We start from the raw sequence: 18,652 nt of genomic DNA on the forward strand, positions 1-18,652 counted from the left end.
TAGAGGGAGAGGCGTTCTGAGTTTGGGTATTCTCAGCCTTTTTAGGCTGTTTTCTTCCCTTCTTTATAGATTTATCCATCTGTGGTCTTTATAATTGGGTTTCTGAATGGACGTCCAACTTGTTGATTCCTGGCGCTAGAATCTGAGCAACCCACTGCGCCGGCCAAAACGGCGGCTTTAAGATTGATGGTGCTTTTCTGACTCTGCACCAAGAACTGCCGCTCCAAGGCAGCGGCAAAACCGCCTCACCGGCCTCAAGAGTCCCGCTGGCGACACGTGGGGCTCCTCCGCTGGGAATCTCCTGGTGGGTGAGCAACAAAAATTGATCTGAAAGTGTGGCGTCCTCTCGTTCTCTGCTCTTTCAGTGGGAGCTACAATCCCAAGCTGCTAGTGATCAGCCATCTTGGATCTCTCCCCAAGCTAATTTTTTAAATGGGAGAAAAAAGCTTGAATGGGCATTTCAACAGAGAGGCTACGGATATATTGAATAAACATATGAAAGATATTCAGATGTCAATAGAAATAAACACAATGAGATAATACTATAGATACTTGAGAATGCCTAAAATTTTAAAAATTGACAATTTCAGGTTAAGTATAAGGAAGTGGAGCAACTGGAACTTCCATATACTACTGAGATAATCACTTTGGGAAACTGTTGGGCAGAATCTACTAAATCTAAATATACATATATCCTATGATCCAGCAATTCTCCTGGATACATATACAACAGAAATTATTTCAAAAGACACAAGATGTTCACAGCAACATTATTCATATGGTTGAAAAGTTGAAATAATCCAAATGCCTATCAACAGTAGACTGGAAAATGTGTAGTATTATTAATACAATAATATGTTATACAGTAACGGAAATAAAATACTACTACACATGACAATGTGAGTGAATCACAGAAACTTAATATTAAAAGACACCAGAAACAAAAGATACACAATAAAACATTATTTGTAGAGGTTCAAAAACAAGCAATACTAATGATGACAGAAATCAGAGTAATTGGCATTCCAGGGGACAGGGTTTGGTATTTTCTGACCAGGAATCTTGATCCAGTTAGTGGTTACACAGGTGTATAAATATATACAAATTCATTCAATCCTACTGAAAAACTTTGAGCACCACTCTGTGCCAGGCATTGAGCTGGGGAATATAGCCGCAAACATGATTAACACATGGACTTTGCTAGCAAAGAACTCAAAACCTGGCAGAAGCCTAAGGAATTTCCCTAAGTTCAAGAGATCAACATCATATATAAAAATCATGCCTTTCCCCAAAATGTTGTATGTTACTGTTATCACAAAAGGAGTAGATTAAGCCAGCAGAAGTTAATCTTTAATTTACTTACCCATCATAGTAAATGTCTTCCCTGAGCCAGTCTGTCCACTGTAAAAAAAATAATGTTTTACATGTTATTTGTATACATAAAATTAAGACTGCTCCTATTATATAATACAGTCTACTAGTGTATAAGTTTTCTCCACAAAAAGTTAGCTTATTTTCTTTCCATTTTTAAATTCTATTAGATAAAAAAATGAACAATCCTTTTTCTCCAATCTCCCTACGAGCTAATCGCTGTTAATTGATGAATGCTTCTATATTACACTAACATAACCATCAGAGTTTTCATTTAGTATTTAGTTACAAAAATTGGGATGGTGCTCTTCATACTGCTTTGCAACCTGTTTTTCTCTTAATTTTATCTCAGATACCTTTCTAGATCAGAAGATAGAGGTCTGCCTCGTTATTTTAAATAGCTACACAATATTCCATGGGTTTGGGATCATGTAGCATCTTGTAGCACCATAATTTATTTAACCAAAATCAAATGAACTTTTGTTTCCAGTTTTTGCTATGCTAAGTAATACAGCATTTCCTTTCCTAAACTGTCTTTAAAAGATACTAAAATGTCTTCATTAAATATAAAGCAATAAAAAATTTTATGCTATAGGTTTTTATGCAGTGTCGTATTTCCTGTTACCCACTTAAAAGAAACAAGAGTAACAAAAAACTAAAAGTAAAAACTTGAAACTGGGCATGATGGTATGCGCCTGTAGTTCCAGCCACTGAGGAGGCTGAGGTAGGAAGATGGCTTGAGCCCAGGAGTTCCAGGCTGTGGCACACTATAATCACGGCTGTGGATAGCCATTGCACTTCAGGACTGGGCAGCATAACAAGACACCATCTTAAAAAAAGAAAAGTTGTATTTTAAAGATATCAATCAGGATGTCAAATGACTTTAGCTTAGATTCACATCAAAAATAGAAAATTTTGGATTTACTTTCTCATTAAATGCCTCCCAATACTAGAAAACAGTATGCTATAGTTTTTTATCTCCTTCTTCTGGAAGAAGAGGGAAAAAAGTTCTTTAGTAACTCAGAATGAGAAATGGATATCTTTGAATCCCCTACAAATAGGGTAATCCTATAGATTATTGTCCAAACAGGTACTTGAGAGTGAAGAGGACACTATTAATAATGACTTGACAATTGGTGTTGTCCTCAGTAAACCAGACAGTGTACCCACCCTGCCAGTAACTCAGACACTGATTTCTCTCCAAGTGTTTCCTCATTTCTACCCACAACTAACAAAAGCAATTTTCTTTTTATTTTTTGCGGGGGTGGACTACTGCTGCCCAGGCTAAAGTGCAGTGGTGCAATCTCGGCTCACTGCAACCTCTGCCTCTTGGTTCAAGTGATTCTCCTGCCTCAGCCTCCCGAGTAGCTAGGAGTATAGGTGTGCACTACCATGCCCAGCTAATTTTTGTGTTTTTAGTAGAGACGGAGTTTCACCATGTTGGCCAGGCTGGTCTCGAACTCCTAACCTCAGGTGATCCACTCACCTCGACCTCCCAAAACACTGGGATTACAGGCATAAGCCACCATGCCTAGCCCTTTTTTTTGGGGGGGTGGGCGGGTGGTGGAGTCTGTCACCCAGGCTGAAGCGCAGTGGCATGATCTCGGGGTCTGCCTCCTGGGTTCAAGTGATTCTCCTGTCTCACCCTCCGTAGTAGCTGAGACTACAGGCGAGCGCTACCACATTTGGCTAATTTTTTTGTATTTTTAGTAGAGAAGGGGTTTCACCATGTTGGCCTTGCTGGTCTCGAATTCCTGGCCTTCAGTGATCCACCTGCCTCGGCCTCCCAAAGTGCTAGGATTACAGGCGTGAGCCACTGCGCCCAGCCAGACAAATCTTTCTTACAAAAATATTTAATATATACAGTTAGATAGATACTCTGCTCTACACTACCCCTCTACCTTGGAGTGTAATCCCTACTACCTTGTTAGCCAAGTGTGGCCAATGTAATCATATGAGTCCCTAAAATCAGAAAACCTTTTTTAGCTGCTGTCAGAGGGAGATGTGACTAAAGAAGAGTCAGAGTTACAAGTTGTTGGTTCTGAAGATAAAGAGGGCGCTGTAAGCCAAGTAACATGGGTGGCCTCTAGAAGCTGAAAAAGACAAAGAAACAAATTTTCCAGAAAGGAACAGGCCTGCCAAAAGAAATGCATCCCTGCTCTTTATTTTAGCCAGTGAGAACCATGTTAAACTTTTCACTTATACAGAACTGTAAAATAATACATTTGTGTTGTTTTATGCTGCGAAGTTTGTGGTCATTTGTTACAACAGCAACAGGAAAATAATGTACTATGTATAAAGACACCGTCAACAACTTACTATGCAAAGATGGTACCATTATAACCGCTCATGCAAGACTCCACAATGCTTTTAGCCACAGTTGAGAATACAGACTCCTACAAACATAAGCACCAAAAATGTTAACATTTCACAAAAACGAAAATATTTTTCCTAAATTACATTCTACAGTGTAATAATAGTAAAAATTGCTTAGTAATAACATGAATTAACATCCACTACAGAAAAAAGGCTAACCTATCTAAGATGATAAAACTTTAAACATAATTACATCTATTAATCTCCTATATGACTATAGATTTAAAGCACATAAAACTAAACTTTATACAGAATTTTGTATAGCATATTGCAGGTAGATATTGTACTGGTATTAGCATAAATAAATGGCAGTGTATCTTCAGTGATTTTTCTCATAAGTTTGCAATGAATAGTCAATACCTCCATTTTATTTTCATTTTTACCTATAAGTAGATGCTATCTTATTAAGAATGCAAGAACTCCCAAACCTACATTGTCTATTTTTATTTTTATTTATTTATTTATTTGAGACAGAGTCTCCATGTGTTGCCAGGCTGGAGTGCAGTGGCGCCATCTCAGCTCCCTGCAACCTCCTCTGCCTGCCTGGTTCAAGAGATTCTCCTGCCTTAGCCTCCTGAGTAGCTGGGATTACAGGCATGTGCCACCATGCCCAGCTAACACTTCTGTTTTTAGTAGAGAGGGGGATTTCACCATGTTGGCCAGGATGGTCTCAATCTCCTGACCTCATGATCCACCCACCTTGGCCTTCCGAAGTGCTGGGATTACAGGCATGAGCCACTGCGCCTGGCCTATTTATTTATTTATTTAGAGACGCAGTTTCGCTCTGTCACCCAGGCTAGAGTACAGCGGCATGATCACGGCTCACTGCAATCTCTACCTCCTAGATTCAAGTGATTCTCCTGCCTCAGCCTCCCAAGTAGCTGCGATTACAGGTGCCCACAACCACACCTGGCTATTTTTTGTAATTTTAGTAGAGACGGGGTTTTACCATGTTGGCCAGGCTGGTCTTGAAGTCCTGACCTCAGGTGATCCACCCGCCTCAGTCTCCCAAAGTGCTGGGATTACAGGCGTGAGCCACTGTACCCAGTCGCAAACTTACACTGTTTAATACAGTAGCCATGAGCCACAAGTGACTACTGAGTCCATGAAATGTGGCTAATCCAAATTGAGACATGCTGTAAGTGTAAAATACACACCAGATTTGAAAGACCAAGTATAAAAAAAAAAAGAACGGATGCCGGGCGCGGTGGCTCAAGCCTGTAATCCCAGCACTTTGGGAGGCCGAGGCGGGTGGATCACGAGGTCAAGAGATCGAGACCATCCTGGTCAACGTGGTGAAACCCCGTCTCTACTAAAAATACAAAAAAAATCAGCTGGGCATGGTGGCGCATGCCTGTAATCCCAGCTACTCAGGAGGCTGAGGCAGGAGAATTGCCTGAACCCAGGAGGCGGAGGTTGCGGTGAGCCGAGATCACACCATTGCACTTCAGCCTGGGCAACAAGAGCGAAACTCCGTCTCAAAAAAAAAAAAAAAAGAACGGGAAATATCTCATTAATAATTTACTTTACTTTGATTACATGTTCAGATATTTTTGATATATTGGGCTAATTAAAATATATTATTAAGGCTGGGCACGGTAGCTCACGCCTGTAATCCCACCACTTGGGAGGCTGAGGCAGGTGGATCACCTGAGGTCAGAAGTTCCAGACCAGCCTGGACAACATGGTGAAACCCCGTCTCTACTAAAAATACAAAATTTAGACAGGTGTGGTGGCAGGCACCTGTAATCCCAGTTACTTGGGAGGCTAAGGCAGGATAATCACTTGAACCTTGGAGGCGGAGGTTGCAGTGAGCCAAGATCATGCCACTGCATTCCAGCCTGGGTGACAGAGCAAGACTCTGTCTCTCTCTCTATATATATATATACACATACATAAAAATGAATTTTACTTGTTCCTTTTCGCTTTTTAAAAAAATATGGGTACTAGCTGGGCGTGGTGGCTCACATCTGTAATCCCAGCACTTTGGGAGGCTGAGGCAGGTGGATCATCTGAGTTTAGGAGTTCAAGACCAGCCTGGTCAACATGGTAAAATCATGTTTCTACTTAAAATATAAAAATCATCCAGAGGTGGTGGTGCGCATCTGTAGTCCCAGCTACTCAGGGGGCTGAGACAGGAGAAACTCTTGAACCCAGGAGGTGGAGTTGCAGTGAGCCAAGATCAAGCCACTGCACTCCAGCCTGGGCGACAAGACCTAGACCCTGTCTCTAGATAAATAAAACGTGGGTACTAGAAAATTTAAAATTATATATCTGATTCATTTTATATTTCTACTGGCCAGCGATGCCCCAGATAAAAAAAGATCCAAAGACCTAAATGTCAGCCCAAAAACATCCATATGTATAAGGGAATACTGAAGATCTGTGATGGGCTGGGTGCAGTGGCTCACCCCTGTAATCTCAGCACTTTGGGAGGCCAAGGTGGGAGGATTGCTTTAGGACAGGAGATTGAGACCAGCCTGGGTAACATAGCAAGACTCCATCTCTACAAAAAATTTAAAACTTAGCTGGGCATAGCTGAGGTTTATCCTGGAATGAAAAAAAATTAGCCAAGCATAGTGGCACATGCCTGTAACCACAGTTACTCAGGAGGCTAAGCAGGAGGATCACTTATGCACTCCAGACTCGGTGACAAAGCAAGACTCCCTCTTAAAAAAAAAAAAAAAGAAAAAGATCTGTGCTGTTCAGTATAGTAGCCATTAGCTATATGTAGCTATTTAGATTTAAATTAATTAAACAAGACTTAAAAGTCAGTTCCTCATACACACTAGCCATATGAAAAGTGCTCAGCAGCCACATGTGGCTTGTGCATCTGAGGCACTGAATTTTAAATTTGATTTAATTTTAATTAAACTTATATAGTCACATGTACCTAGAGGCTATTGTAACAGACAGGATAGAAACAGAACATTTCCATGACTGCAGAAAGTTCTATTGGATAGCACTAACTAGGTCTTAATTAAGTTGACCTTAATTAGAAAAGCAGTTGTTGACATCATGGTAATCCTAATTCCTTAGATTAGGTAGTTCAATGGTACTTCTTAATCATCCACTGGCTCCGAAAAGTACATCTTCACTAACCTCAGTGCTTGAGATGCATAAGCCACATGTTGCTGTTGAGCACTTTTAATATGGTTAGTGTGTATGAGGAACTGACTTTCCAGTTTTATCTAATTAAGTTAAATCAAAATAGCCACATATAACTTATGGCTACTACACTCAACATCACAGACTTTTTGTTTTTAAGAGATGGAGTATTGCTGTGTCGCTGAGGCTGGAGTGCAGTGGCACCATCATAGCTCACTGAAGCCTCAAGCTCCTGGGCTCAAGTGATCCTCCTGCCTTAGCCTCCCAAGTAGCTGGGATTACAGGCGTGTGTCACTATGCCCATAATTTCCTGTCACTTAGTAGTAAAAAAAAAAAAAAAAAAGGAGCTTTGGTCATTTTGCTACAAAGTTTGATGAAAAAGGAAGAAACTATTTAACAAAATTAGATTTAAAATATTTATGGAATGTTTGAGTTCCCTTATTTGAGATGGATGAAACTAAAAAGACACCAGCCCAGAAATGAAATTCTTAAGAGTTAATGAAGGTTTATATATTCCAGGTAAAAAGTTAAGTTTCCAGCCAGGTATGGTGACTCATGCCTATAATTCCAGTACTTTGGGAGGCCGAGATGGGCAAATCATGAAATCAGGGGATCGAGACCAAACTGGCCAACATGGTGAAACCCCATCTCTACTAAAAATACAAAAATTAGCTGGGCGTGGTGGCACACGCCTGTAGTTCTAGCCACTCGGGAGTCTGAGGCAGGAGAACCACTGGAACCCAGAGGTGGAGGTTGCAGTGAGCCAAGATCACACCACTACTCTAGCCTGTCAACAGAGCAAAACTCCATCACAAAAAAAAAAAAAAAAAAAAAAAAAGTTAAGTTTCCAATTAACATTACATGAGTGGTATCCACATCTGCAACATGATCAAACGTAAAAATCTTGGGCTCAGGGTTGGAGTGCAGCCGGAGACTCGTGGAGGAGAGTACAGATAAGCATAAGTTCTGCTCTCCATCAGCTGATCCAGATCTTTCTGCAGGAGGACGAATTCGCACAAAAACTTTGATGGCATCACCTTCATTACTAAAGACAAAAAAAAAAAAAATTAACAGCTAAGTTTATTGAAGAAGAAAGAAAACTGAAAAAGGATCCAAGTCTATTATTGCCTGTAACGTTTCTGTAATGAGTTTCTCCAACAAAGTCCAAGACATACCCCATACAAATTTATCTTTTTTTTTCTTTTTTGAGATGGAGTTTCACTTTTGTTGCTCAGGCTGGAGTACAATGGTGTGGTCTCAGCTCACTGCAACCTCTGCCTCCTGGGTTCAAGTGATTCACCTGCCTCAGCCACCCCATTAGCTGGGATTATAGGAACCTGCCATCATACCCAGATAATTTTTGTATTTTTAGTAGAGAGGGGGTTTTTTATCATGTTGTCCAGGCTGGTCACCAACTCCTGACCTCAGGTGATCCGCCCACCTTGGCCTCCCATGAAGTGCTGGGATTACAGGCGTAAGCCCCCACGCCAGGCCAAATTTACCTCTTTTTAAAGAGTCTCACATGACCCATACCCTTTATTGATTTAATTCACAATAGGCACCTTCACAACCCTTTACTTGAACTCAAAGGGAGTGTGAGTTCATTTCATGGAGTTCCAAGTACTGCTTGTCTCTCATTAAGAAATAAGAAATAAGTCATTCCAGAGGAAAATTATGCTATTGATTCCATCATTTGCCTGGAAAAGTGAGAAGGCAGGGGGACTATGCGATTTTCCCAAATTTCCAGCTGGTTGAGGACTAAGTTAAATTTTGAAATAAGTATTTTTTACTATGGCAAATGGTTGTTTTAAAAATATTCTATCCCTAGTTCTTTTGGAGCTCATCAAGAATATTTTTCTTACCTTGATTGGTTAGACTGACCATCTGTCACACTTCGTAACTCAGCTAGGAAAAAAAAAGTTATTAAAGGTCATTTAAGTTGACATATGGAAATCTCATTCTTCTCTAACATGCTCCTGGGTTGCCTATATTCAGCCTCCTCAGATCCCTGACATCAACAATGTGACACTCCATGGCCCAGGCCTTGATCCTATTCTCATTTTATCCCAACCCATTATACCATGAAACCTAGTCTCCTGGTGACACAGACAGGAGACAGCCAAATGTCGCCCAGGTCATTGTGCACAGGGGGCTTGCCAAAGCATGACCACAGTGAAAAAATTCCATCCTTCAACACATGCATAGTAAGGGAAATAAACCAATGTGGAGTGGCTTAGACTAAGGGCCTACCTGCGCACTGGGAGAATGGGGTGGAGCCACCTGGAATTTCTGACTTAGGCAGTGGGAGAAGCCTGGCCTCTTCAGCTGGTGTGTTGTGGCCTGGTATTCAATCTGTGAGGTGGGAGCCTTTTGGCAGGACCCCCTTTTTTCATTGAGAGTTTTTTTTTAATAAATTCTGCTCTTCTCACCTTTCGATGTGTCCATGTGCCTAATTTTTCCTGTTCATGCAACAAGAACCTGGATTTTAGCAGAGCTAAGGAGCAAAAAATCCGGCATCATTTTGGTGGCCCATATGGGGACATGAGTAAGGTGAGCAAAATGTGGACCAAAAAATATTTTTCCCTCATTTCTCAGCCTTCCTGTCCTCGGACTTCTTCTGAGGGTAGAGAAAACTGCATACCCCTCTACCTCCCATCACTTTCAGGGGTAGAGAATGTCGGCCTTTTTCTAACCCAGCCTTTTCTGTGGCATTTTCCTTCTTTTTTTTGAGACTGGAATGGCACCTATCTTTTCTTTCACAATATTGGGGGTGTTCTACTCTCAACCCAATGGCTGCAGGCAGCAGCTCCTTGCACCTCTCCCCTCCAGGGTGGGGCCAGGACACACAGCCCAAGGGCCCTGCTTGGCTGATAGCTAGCATTTCCCACTAGTGCCCAAAGAGTCTTCCCCTCCCCTAGCCAAGGGGCCCAGCTAGGTCTGATCCCTAGAAGAAATAGAGATTAAGGATTTCCCTCCTGCTGTAGAAACCCATTTGCATAAGAATAAGAATAAGAGGTTCTTCCTTCAGGCATCTTCCCAGCCCAGCAGTTAAGCTTTTTTTAAATTTTTTCCACCAGGGGTTAACATTCACTTTTTCTTTTTTTCCTTTTTCAACTGGGGGTTAACTTTCCATTTTTTTCTTTTCTTTTTTTTTTCCTTTTTTCCTTTTTTCACCAGGGGTTAGCTTTTACGTCTTCTTGTTTTTTTCCTTTTAGAAGATGAAGGTTTCAATTATGAAAAAAGAATCTGTGAGGTTGGGCTTAAGCTATAGTCAATCTGGTATAATCCGCTATGTCTTTCCGTTTGGTTCTGTCAGAAAGAGAGGTACCTTAGGATGGGATCCTAGCCTAGGACTCCATAGGTCCACTGTTCAAACCAGCCTGCCAAACTGGTCAATGGCAAACTTTGCTGTAGGCCTCAATCTTGTTTTACGTCCTGGAAAGCGTGGCCTGTAACCATGTGCCCAGTCCTTTGTTTTAGCCTCTGCCATTTTATAATGCGGCCTAGGTTCAATTCTGGCTTGAAGAATAAATCCTTTCTGGTTTGATATCTGTGTGACCTTTGCCATTTGTTGATTCTACTCCTCTCCATGAATCACCTTGAATATTTCTTTCTCTGAGGACCTGGGAGGTTCCCTTTGGTAAAGTTTGGAAGGCAGAAGTGCTGGCCACTTGGCATGGCTAATGTTGGGTAATAAGGGATTAAAAGGATTTTCTTAAAAAGGGCTCAGCTTAGTTCAAAATGGATACCCAAGTTATATATTTTTCTCTTCTTCGATCTTATTTTGCTGGGGAAAGTTCTTTTTTTTTTTTCCTCAGTCAACTGAATTCTTTGTCTCCATTTTGTCTTGCCACTCTTAATGCACACATGAGGGGCCCTAAAATAATTTCTGATGGCCTTAGACTCCTTGGGCAAACAGAAAAAACTCCATGGATTCCATTTTGTAATTTGTTTTCCTAATGGAGTCCCAGGAATTGGAGGCGAATGGATCCCTCTCAAAATCTTTGTCTTCCAGCTATACCTGTTTACTAGGCCCTAGAAACTATATGCTTTCTTAGCCCTGCTCTTAAAGGGCCCCATTCAGAGGCCAGTTAGGAAAGTGATGAACAGAAAATCTTAGAGCTACTGGACCTTCTTCTGCCTGTGTAGTTATATATGTGTTGTGTGTGAATGATGTCTATTAAAAAAAGAGTTCTAATTAATTAGCTTAAAGGAAAATAAGCACTTAGATAAAATATTTCTTAAAAAAAAAAGCTGTGGTACCTTTTAGTTCACACGACTTTAATCTTTGAGAAATAAAAACCGCCTTAAAAATTATTGGTAAGCTACTCCACCCGGGCTGCCAGACCGGAAGCACACCACTGGAACTCAATCCTGCTCCTCTGGGTTGAAACCAGGGTGCCGCCAAGATGCCGGCTTACCACTCTTCTCTCATGGATCCTGACACCAAACTCACTGGAAACATGGCACTGTTACCTATCAGAAGTCAATTCAAAGGTCCTGCCCCCAGAGAGACAAAAGATACAGATATTGTGGATGAAACCATCTATTACTTCAAGGCCAAAGTCTTCTTCAAGAACTATGAAATTAAGAATGAAGCTGATAGGATCTTGATATATATAATTCTCTACATTTCTGAGTGTCTGAAGAAACTCTGAAAGTGCAATTCCAAAAGCCAAGGTGAGAAATAAATTTATACACTGGGAATCACTAATTTTCCCATTCCTGGAGAACCTGGTTTTCCACTTAATGCGATTTATGCCAAACCTGCAAACAAACAGGAAGATGAAGTGATGAGAGCCTATGTACAACAGCTAAGGCAAGAGACTGGACTGAGACTTTGTGAGAAAGTTTTCGACCCCCAGAATGATAAACCCAGCAAGTTGTGAACTTGCTTTATGAAGAGACAGTTCATGAACAAGAGTCTTTCGGGACCTGGACAGTGAAGGTAGCTCAGACAGCCACCATCTCCAGAGCCCGGGGCAGCATTTTCCAGCAAGATATACACAATCTTTTTGCCTTATTTCATAAAGTTTTATACAGAAGAGAGAAGAGCATGTCTTTACTTGAAAAACTCTTGATCAAGAATTCTGGTAGGAGAAAAAAGAAATGTGTTACCAAGGGTGATTTGAAATTTTCTGCAGTATTAAGCTAGAGCTTAATAAGAATAAGTAATAATAAAGAAATTTCTAACAACAAAAAAAGATTATTGATAAAATGCAGATATCATCAAAATGTACATTTTTGCCTAGGGTTAAAGGATTGTTTTGAATTTGATAGGATAAAATGAAATGTTTAAACAAGTTGTGGAAGGACTGTAAAAATTAATCTCAGAAAAAAAATTCCTAATGTTAACATACTGACTAAATTCAGAGGGGTATTATATGGCTTTTCCATAAATTAAGCATTGAAATAAAAGCACAACAAGGTTCTCTTAAGGCACTAATCTGCTCTTTAGGAAAAATCTGTAAAGAGTTATAAAAGGTTTTTGCTTTTTAAAATTTCTGAGTCATCATTTTGGCAAAATAAATAACTTATGGTAATCTGGAATTCTAGTTCATAACATCAAGTTTTAGACCTCTAACATATTCAATGGGCTTCCCAAAGTCAAACTTCAGTTTCAGAATTTTTTTTCCTGACCCCTGGCTTTTGGATGCTGCAGAGGGCCCTTAGAGCATCCAGAAGAGAGGTAAACAGGATTACCTGACATGCTTAGGTACATGGGATTGCCAAAATGATGTTTAATCTTCTTCAGGTTATATTTTAGGGAATAATATTAATATATGTTCCAAAATTGTATGGGATTTATAATATTCTAATGCCTGGCCGCCAGAATGGAATCCGTGGTGCCTTTTCTGATTTTTTTTCCAAAGAGTCTCAGGCCATCAGAATTATCTTAGCGTCCCTCATGAGTATATGCTATCAATCACAATTTAGATTGTTATGTTAAATTATTGTAAACCACAGAGATAACCAAACTGATTTGTCAATTGTGTTTCTGACTGTACCCTGGACATTTTGTTATTCAGACAATTGTTGTCTTTTTTTCATCTTCTTCAAAAGATGGTGCTCTCAAATGCAGGTTTCTGATAACTTTGGAGATTGTGACATTAGAATAAAGAAAAAACAAAAAGGACTCACAAAGAGCTGAAATGTTCACGAATACCAAGCAAAACCAGAGTTAACTGAATGGACTTAACTAATACAAAACTGAAGTAATCTTTTTGAATTTTGCTTGGAACATTGCTGATCCTTATTTTATTTTTCAGAGTCAAGGAAACTTATTTTGAGCTATTTACAGCCTTTAATAATTGAGTAACATATACTCCTGTGAACAAAATTTGGAGTATGTTTGTCTCTCTCCCCCTCTCTCTCTCTGTGCCTGGCTCCTCCACAATTTGGAAACTAGTTGTGACTATTCTTAACTTATGACAATATAGTTGTTTGCATCAGTGCAGTAAGATTCCATTTTCTTTGCAATATAATGCAACTGGAGAAACTGGTTGTTTTACCAAGGCCTTTGACTCAAAGGGTATGTTTCCCTTTAAGGAGTCAACCTTCACTTGCAGAACTGATAAAAAGCCCCTTGGGAAAAACGGTCCCAAGTACAGTGTTCCCCATACAGTGTTCATAACCTGCGGTGAGTAAAAAATGTCACTTTTTAACAGGCCCAGGAGCCCTATTCTCTTGGGACCTCAAGAAGAGAGGGGTTTACCCAACTCACAGGCATTTGAGGGTACAAACCCATGGCTGGGCTCAGCTTTAGAAAGCGCTATCTGAGATTCCTCGTGGAACAGAGTTCCATGAAAGCCAATCTAAAAGTCCTATGTAAAAATAATTATTCTTGCTGCCCTTTATGTAAATAATCAAGCCACGTATAAGACTAAAGTCTATTTTGCAAACAACTCAGTCCTATTATGGTTTGTTTTTAAGAAAAATGAGGACTGGAGAGAGATAAATTATGTTTTAAAACTTATCATCATTAAATTCTAGACCCATTTGTTGTTTTCAAGTTTTTTGCCTAGTTCATTTAAAAGCTAATCCTGCTTATCCCTGTGATCCAACCAGATATCTCCAGCTGCAGCACAGAAGGAACAAAGGGGGATGGGTAATGTAAAAATCTGAATCGATATTCTAGTTCTGAGCAATTATCCTGCAAATCTTGCTAGGTGGTGGGAATAAACAGGATGCCTAACACCCAGAGGTTTCCTTTTTCGGAAAGTAAGACCAAGGGAGCTAACCAAAGCCAAGCCCCATGCACCCAAATCTTAGCAAGCATAACTATAGCCACTAGTTATCTGGGCATGTCACAAGACATCCTTTTCTTTCCCTTGTTGGAGGAGGACTCACTTCCACAGCTTCACCTTAGCATTCAGCTTATGATAAAGAATCCATACAATTTGAGACACATTTTGGGCCCCAAACTCAATTCTAAGCTTTAGGTCAAAGCCCTAAGGAAAAAAAAAAACCTGGATCTGAGGGATCCAGAGGCAGATGATAATGGAAGTTAAAGCACAGCACAGGTGAGCATGACTAATTCCTGCCGATTTAGCCAAGCCTCTTGTTTCATGGATAAACAGCATGCTAGTATCCATGACATAAAGGAGGTCTAGAGAACTCAAAGGCTACTGACAGCAGGAGAGACAGAGTGTAGGTGGGTAAGAGTAGATATTTCTACCTCTTAGCCCTCCCTGTTAACATGGGGGAAAACCTCATGGCACCCTGTTATGGTCACCAGGTTGCAGAGATATAAGGACAGAAGAAATAAAAAGGGACACCTCACTTTCTGTCTCCCTCACCTACCCTGGGTATTTGCTAGGAAGTGAAAGGAACCAGGGACAACTGCTCCCCTTTCTTAATGGGTAGCCATTCATCTTCAATCTGTACCCTTTTTGAATGCATCCTGAAACCCTGGGACTCCTTTGAAAAAAACACCTTTTTTCCTTTTCCTCCTGTGTCCTTCCTCTCTTTACAGATAGGTAATTGTGTCTCCTTACTACAGGACACTCCCCTTGGATCCATCCTCTAAACTTGGAAAAATTAGTTTTCCAAACCTTAAACTTGATATCGTCTTAAGATTGGTCTCGTAGAAAGGTAACCCAGAAGACTGACATGCCAGAAAAAGGGTAAAAGTTTTTTTTAACCAATCAGACGTTTTGTCTCCCTCTCCCTGTACAAACCCATAAAAGGCCTGAGGATTTTCGAGTATTCTTACTCCATTCTTGTTTATGTTTTGATACATGTTTTCTAATAAACCAGTTTGTCTCTTCTCATCTTCAGACCATCAAACTCCAGTCATGCAACTGGAGCCTTGGATAATGGTCCCTTTTGCTGGGAACCCTTGGATTGGCCTCTTAGGAAGATCTGACTGCCATTCTCCCAGCACAGCACCCAGTGTCAGCAGGAAGCAGTTAAGATTGGTCTTTGTCCTTATCTTTACTCTAAAGGTGTCAAATGTACTTATTTAGAGGGGGTAATGACAGAGACAGGAGATGGCCCAGGTCACTGAAAAATTCTGTCCCTTAACACATGCTCAGTAAGGGACCATAAATCAATGTGGAGCAGCTCAGACTAAGGGCATGCATGCTCACTGGGAGAATGGGGTGGAGCCGCTGGAAATTTGTACCTTACACAGGGGGAGAAGCCTGGGCTGGTATTTAATCTGCGAGGTGGCAGCCTGTTGGTAGGACACATTTTTTTTTCACTGAGAGCTTCCTTTTAATAAATTCCACTCTCTTCAACTTTCAATGTGTCTGCATGCCTGATTTTTCCTGGTTGTGAAACAAGAACCTGGATTTTAGCTGAGCTAAGGAGCAAAAAATCCTGCACCAATGGCTTTTGTTGTTGTTGCTTTTTGAAATGGAGTCTTGCTCTGTTGCCAGGCTGGAATGCTGGAGTGCAGTGGTGCGATCTCGGCTCAATGCAACATCCACCTCCTGGGTTCAAGCAATTCCCCTGCCTCAGCCTGCCAAGTAGCTGAAACTACAATCCCACGCCACCATGCCTGGCTAATTTTTTGTATTTTAGTAGAGACGGGGTTTTACCATGTTGATCAGGATAGTCTCAATCTCCTGACCTCATGATCTCCCCACCTCAGCCTCCCAAATTGCTGGGATTACAGGTGTGGGTATATTTTGAAAGGCACTGCACCCGGCCTGGTTTTAAATACTAGGTATAAATTGATGATTCCCAAATTTCTTTTTCTTGGACTGCCCTCCTGAGCTTTACACTCTTACAACTAATTACCTATTTGGTATCTCTAACTGGATATGCAGTGGGCAATGAATCAAATTTAATGTATCTAAAATTGAGCTGATCACCTCACCTCTACCCCAAATGTGTTTCTTCATCTCCATTAACTCCAATTTCCCAGTTGCTTAGGCCAAAAACCATATAGTCATCCCTAACCCTGTTCTTTCTCACTCTTCATATCCAATCTCAGGAAAGCTTTGGCTATAATTCTGTAACTTCCTGCCAAATCCACTGTCACAGTGTGGAACCAAGCCAGCAACATCTCTTTCTTGTGTTATTACAACAATCTCTCTGCTTCTTTCTCTCCCCCACTCTCACTTTTCTCAACCTAGCAGGCAGAATAATTCTTTTAAAAAAGAAGTCAGAGATTGACTTCTGCCATGACATTATAGGAACTCCACTGACCCACTCCCCAGTGAAACTGGTACAATTAAAAAAAAAAAAAATAAAGCCTCTGGAAATGTTTCCAAAGGCAAACGGCAAACAAAGAAACATCTGTTCAAGAAAATACATGAAAAATCATCAAGAAAGGTGATCCTGTGTTATTTGAACCAAGATTACTCTCTCCCTCCCATCTTAGCAAGGTAAATACTCCTCTGTAGATTGCAGCATCCAGGAACACAGGGATCCCTTGAGCTCCCAATTCCAGTTTCTTCTATAGAGTAGCAGTGTGTCAGTGTCTCCGGCTAGCTACCTGATGCTGAGGTAAAGTCCCAGACAAGTGTGGTTGAGAGGTGGGGGCTCTCCCTTCTCCCACCTAGCTGAGAACACTGGGGCCCTGATCACCCTTGCTCTAACTCATTAGGCAGTGGTTCCACACAGGAGAGGAAAGTTTAGAAGACCAGAGGCTGCTACACTCCACACCCTCCCCACAAAAGGCTTTGCAACTAGAATATCATTCAGAGACAAGACTGCCATTATCCTATTAACTCCATCCCCAACTCTAGTGCGCAGGCTCAGAGATTTTGCCTACAGGAAGAATCAACCCATAAACAGATTACAGGTGGTTCATGCCTGTAATTCCAGCAATTTGGGAGGCTGAGGTGGGTGGATCACTTGAAGTCAGGAGTTTTGGACCAGCCTGGCCAACATGGTGAAACCCCATCTCTACTAAAAATGCAAAACAAAAATTAGCTGGGCATGGTGGTGCATGCCTATAATCTCAGCTACTTGGGAGGCTGAGGCAGGAGAGTCACTTGAACTCAGGAGGTGGAGGTTGCAGTGAGCTGAGTCCATGGCACTGCATTCCAGCCTAGGTGACTGAGCGAGACTCCATCTCAAAGAGAGAAAAAAAAAAAAAGGCCAGAAGCGGTGGCTCACGCCTATAATCCCAGCACTTTGGAAGGCTGAGGCAGGCGTTTGAGACCAACCTGGCCAATATGATGAAACCCCATCTCTATTAAAGATACAAAAAATTGGCCAGGCATGGCGGTGCATGCCTGTAGTCCCAGCTACTTGGGATGCTGAGACAGAAGAATTGCCTGAACCCGGGAGGGGGAGGTTGCAGTGAACCAAGATAGCACCACTGCACTCCAGCCTGGGCAACAGAGTGATGTTCAAACCTAAGGGCACTCTCAGGAACAGTGTCAGTTTTAATGAAAGCAATTAGGAAGACATTCAAGACACAAGCTAAATTGCAGGCCTGTTGGCTTGCCAGAAGACAGTGGGAAATAAGACAACTAGCAGCAGCTACACTGGAGTCACAACAAATACCAAAGACAACCTCAGAAACTACTCCTTCAAAGAAGCAAGAATTACAGTAGTTTGTAAGACAATTTATGCCCCAGGGCATCGTTAGAAAACAATAAGGCAATCAGCTAACAATTACTGGACTTTAACAGCTATATGTAGTCAGGGAAAGAAAGAGATCCCTATCAAAACCACTGTCATTCCAGGATAAAGGTGGGCATATCCAAAGCTGTGCTTTCCTAAGGAGCAATTATCAAAGGTTTAACAAATAATAGGAGGGAAATATATCAGATGGAAGCTGATCAGATGGATACTGATCTGCACTTATATGCAACTTTCTGGTAAAACTAAAAGGAATCGAAAATTCTCAAGGAGAATCCTTGAACAAAGATGGAGGTTGAAGTGAGCCAAGATTGTACCACTGCGCTCCAGCCTGGGTGACAGAGCAGGACTCTGTCTCAAAAAAGAAAAAAAAAAAGAAGTCTATAGGCATTCCCTATAAAATTATTTCAAATGTCAATCAACAGGAGAATAAACAAATCATGGTGTTAAAACTTGAGCTTTGCATGAAGAGACCCCACAAGCCGGCTTTGTGTGAGCAGCATGGCTGTTTATTCACCTGGGTGCAGGTGGGCTGAGGCCAAAAAGGGTGTCAGTGAAGGGTGGTAGGATAACAGTTGCTTTTATAGGTTTGGGATGTGTAGTGGTGTTAAGAGTAAGATCAGTTACAGTGGTGGGGGTAGGGGCAAGGAGTATATATTACCATTTCAGTTACAATGGTGGGTGGGGGTAAGACCTGAGAGTAGTTAAGATGGAAGGGTGGGGCGGAGGGATATTCACAGAGCAAGAACAGTTA

The 18,652-nt window shown here is 41.2% G+C and overlaps 1 protein-coding gene and 1 pseudogene across 2 annotated transcripts in view; one reads left to right on the plus strand and one right to left on the minus strand.

Moving 5' to 3' along the window:
• The window catches only part of KIF15 (kinesin family member 15), an 82,420-nt gene that overhangs the window by 61,146 nt on the left and 2,622 nt on the right, over nucleotides 1–18,652 (minus strand). For both annotated transcript variants that reach the window (XM_017522149.2, XM_017522160.2), the window contains exons 2-5: nucleotides 8,718–8,760; nucleotides 7,717–7,900; nucleotides 3,691–3,767; nucleotides 1,364–1,401 (exon numbers count right to left, since the gene is read on the minus strand). In XM_017522149.2, coding sequence (XP_017377638.2) covers nucleotides 1,364–1,401; nucleotides 3,691–3,767; nucleotides 7,717–7,900; nucleotides 8,718–8,760 — 342 coding nt within the window. The remainder of the gene's footprint in view (nucleotides 1–1,363; nucleotides 1,402–3,690; nucleotides 3,768–7,716; nucleotides 7,901–8,717; nucleotides 8,761–18,652) is intronic.
• On the plus strand, nucleotides 11,187–11,865 carry LOC108299719 (annotated as a pseudogene).

The sequence above is a fragment of the Cebus imitator genome, unplaced genomic scaffold (genome assembly GCF_001604975.1).
Source record: "Cebus imitator isolate Cc_AM_T3 unplaced genomic scaffold, Cebus_imitator-1.0 Scaffold0, whole genome shotgun sequence".
Lineage (NCBI taxonomy): Eukaryota > Metazoa > Chordata > Mammalia > Primates > Cebidae > Cebus > Cebus imitator.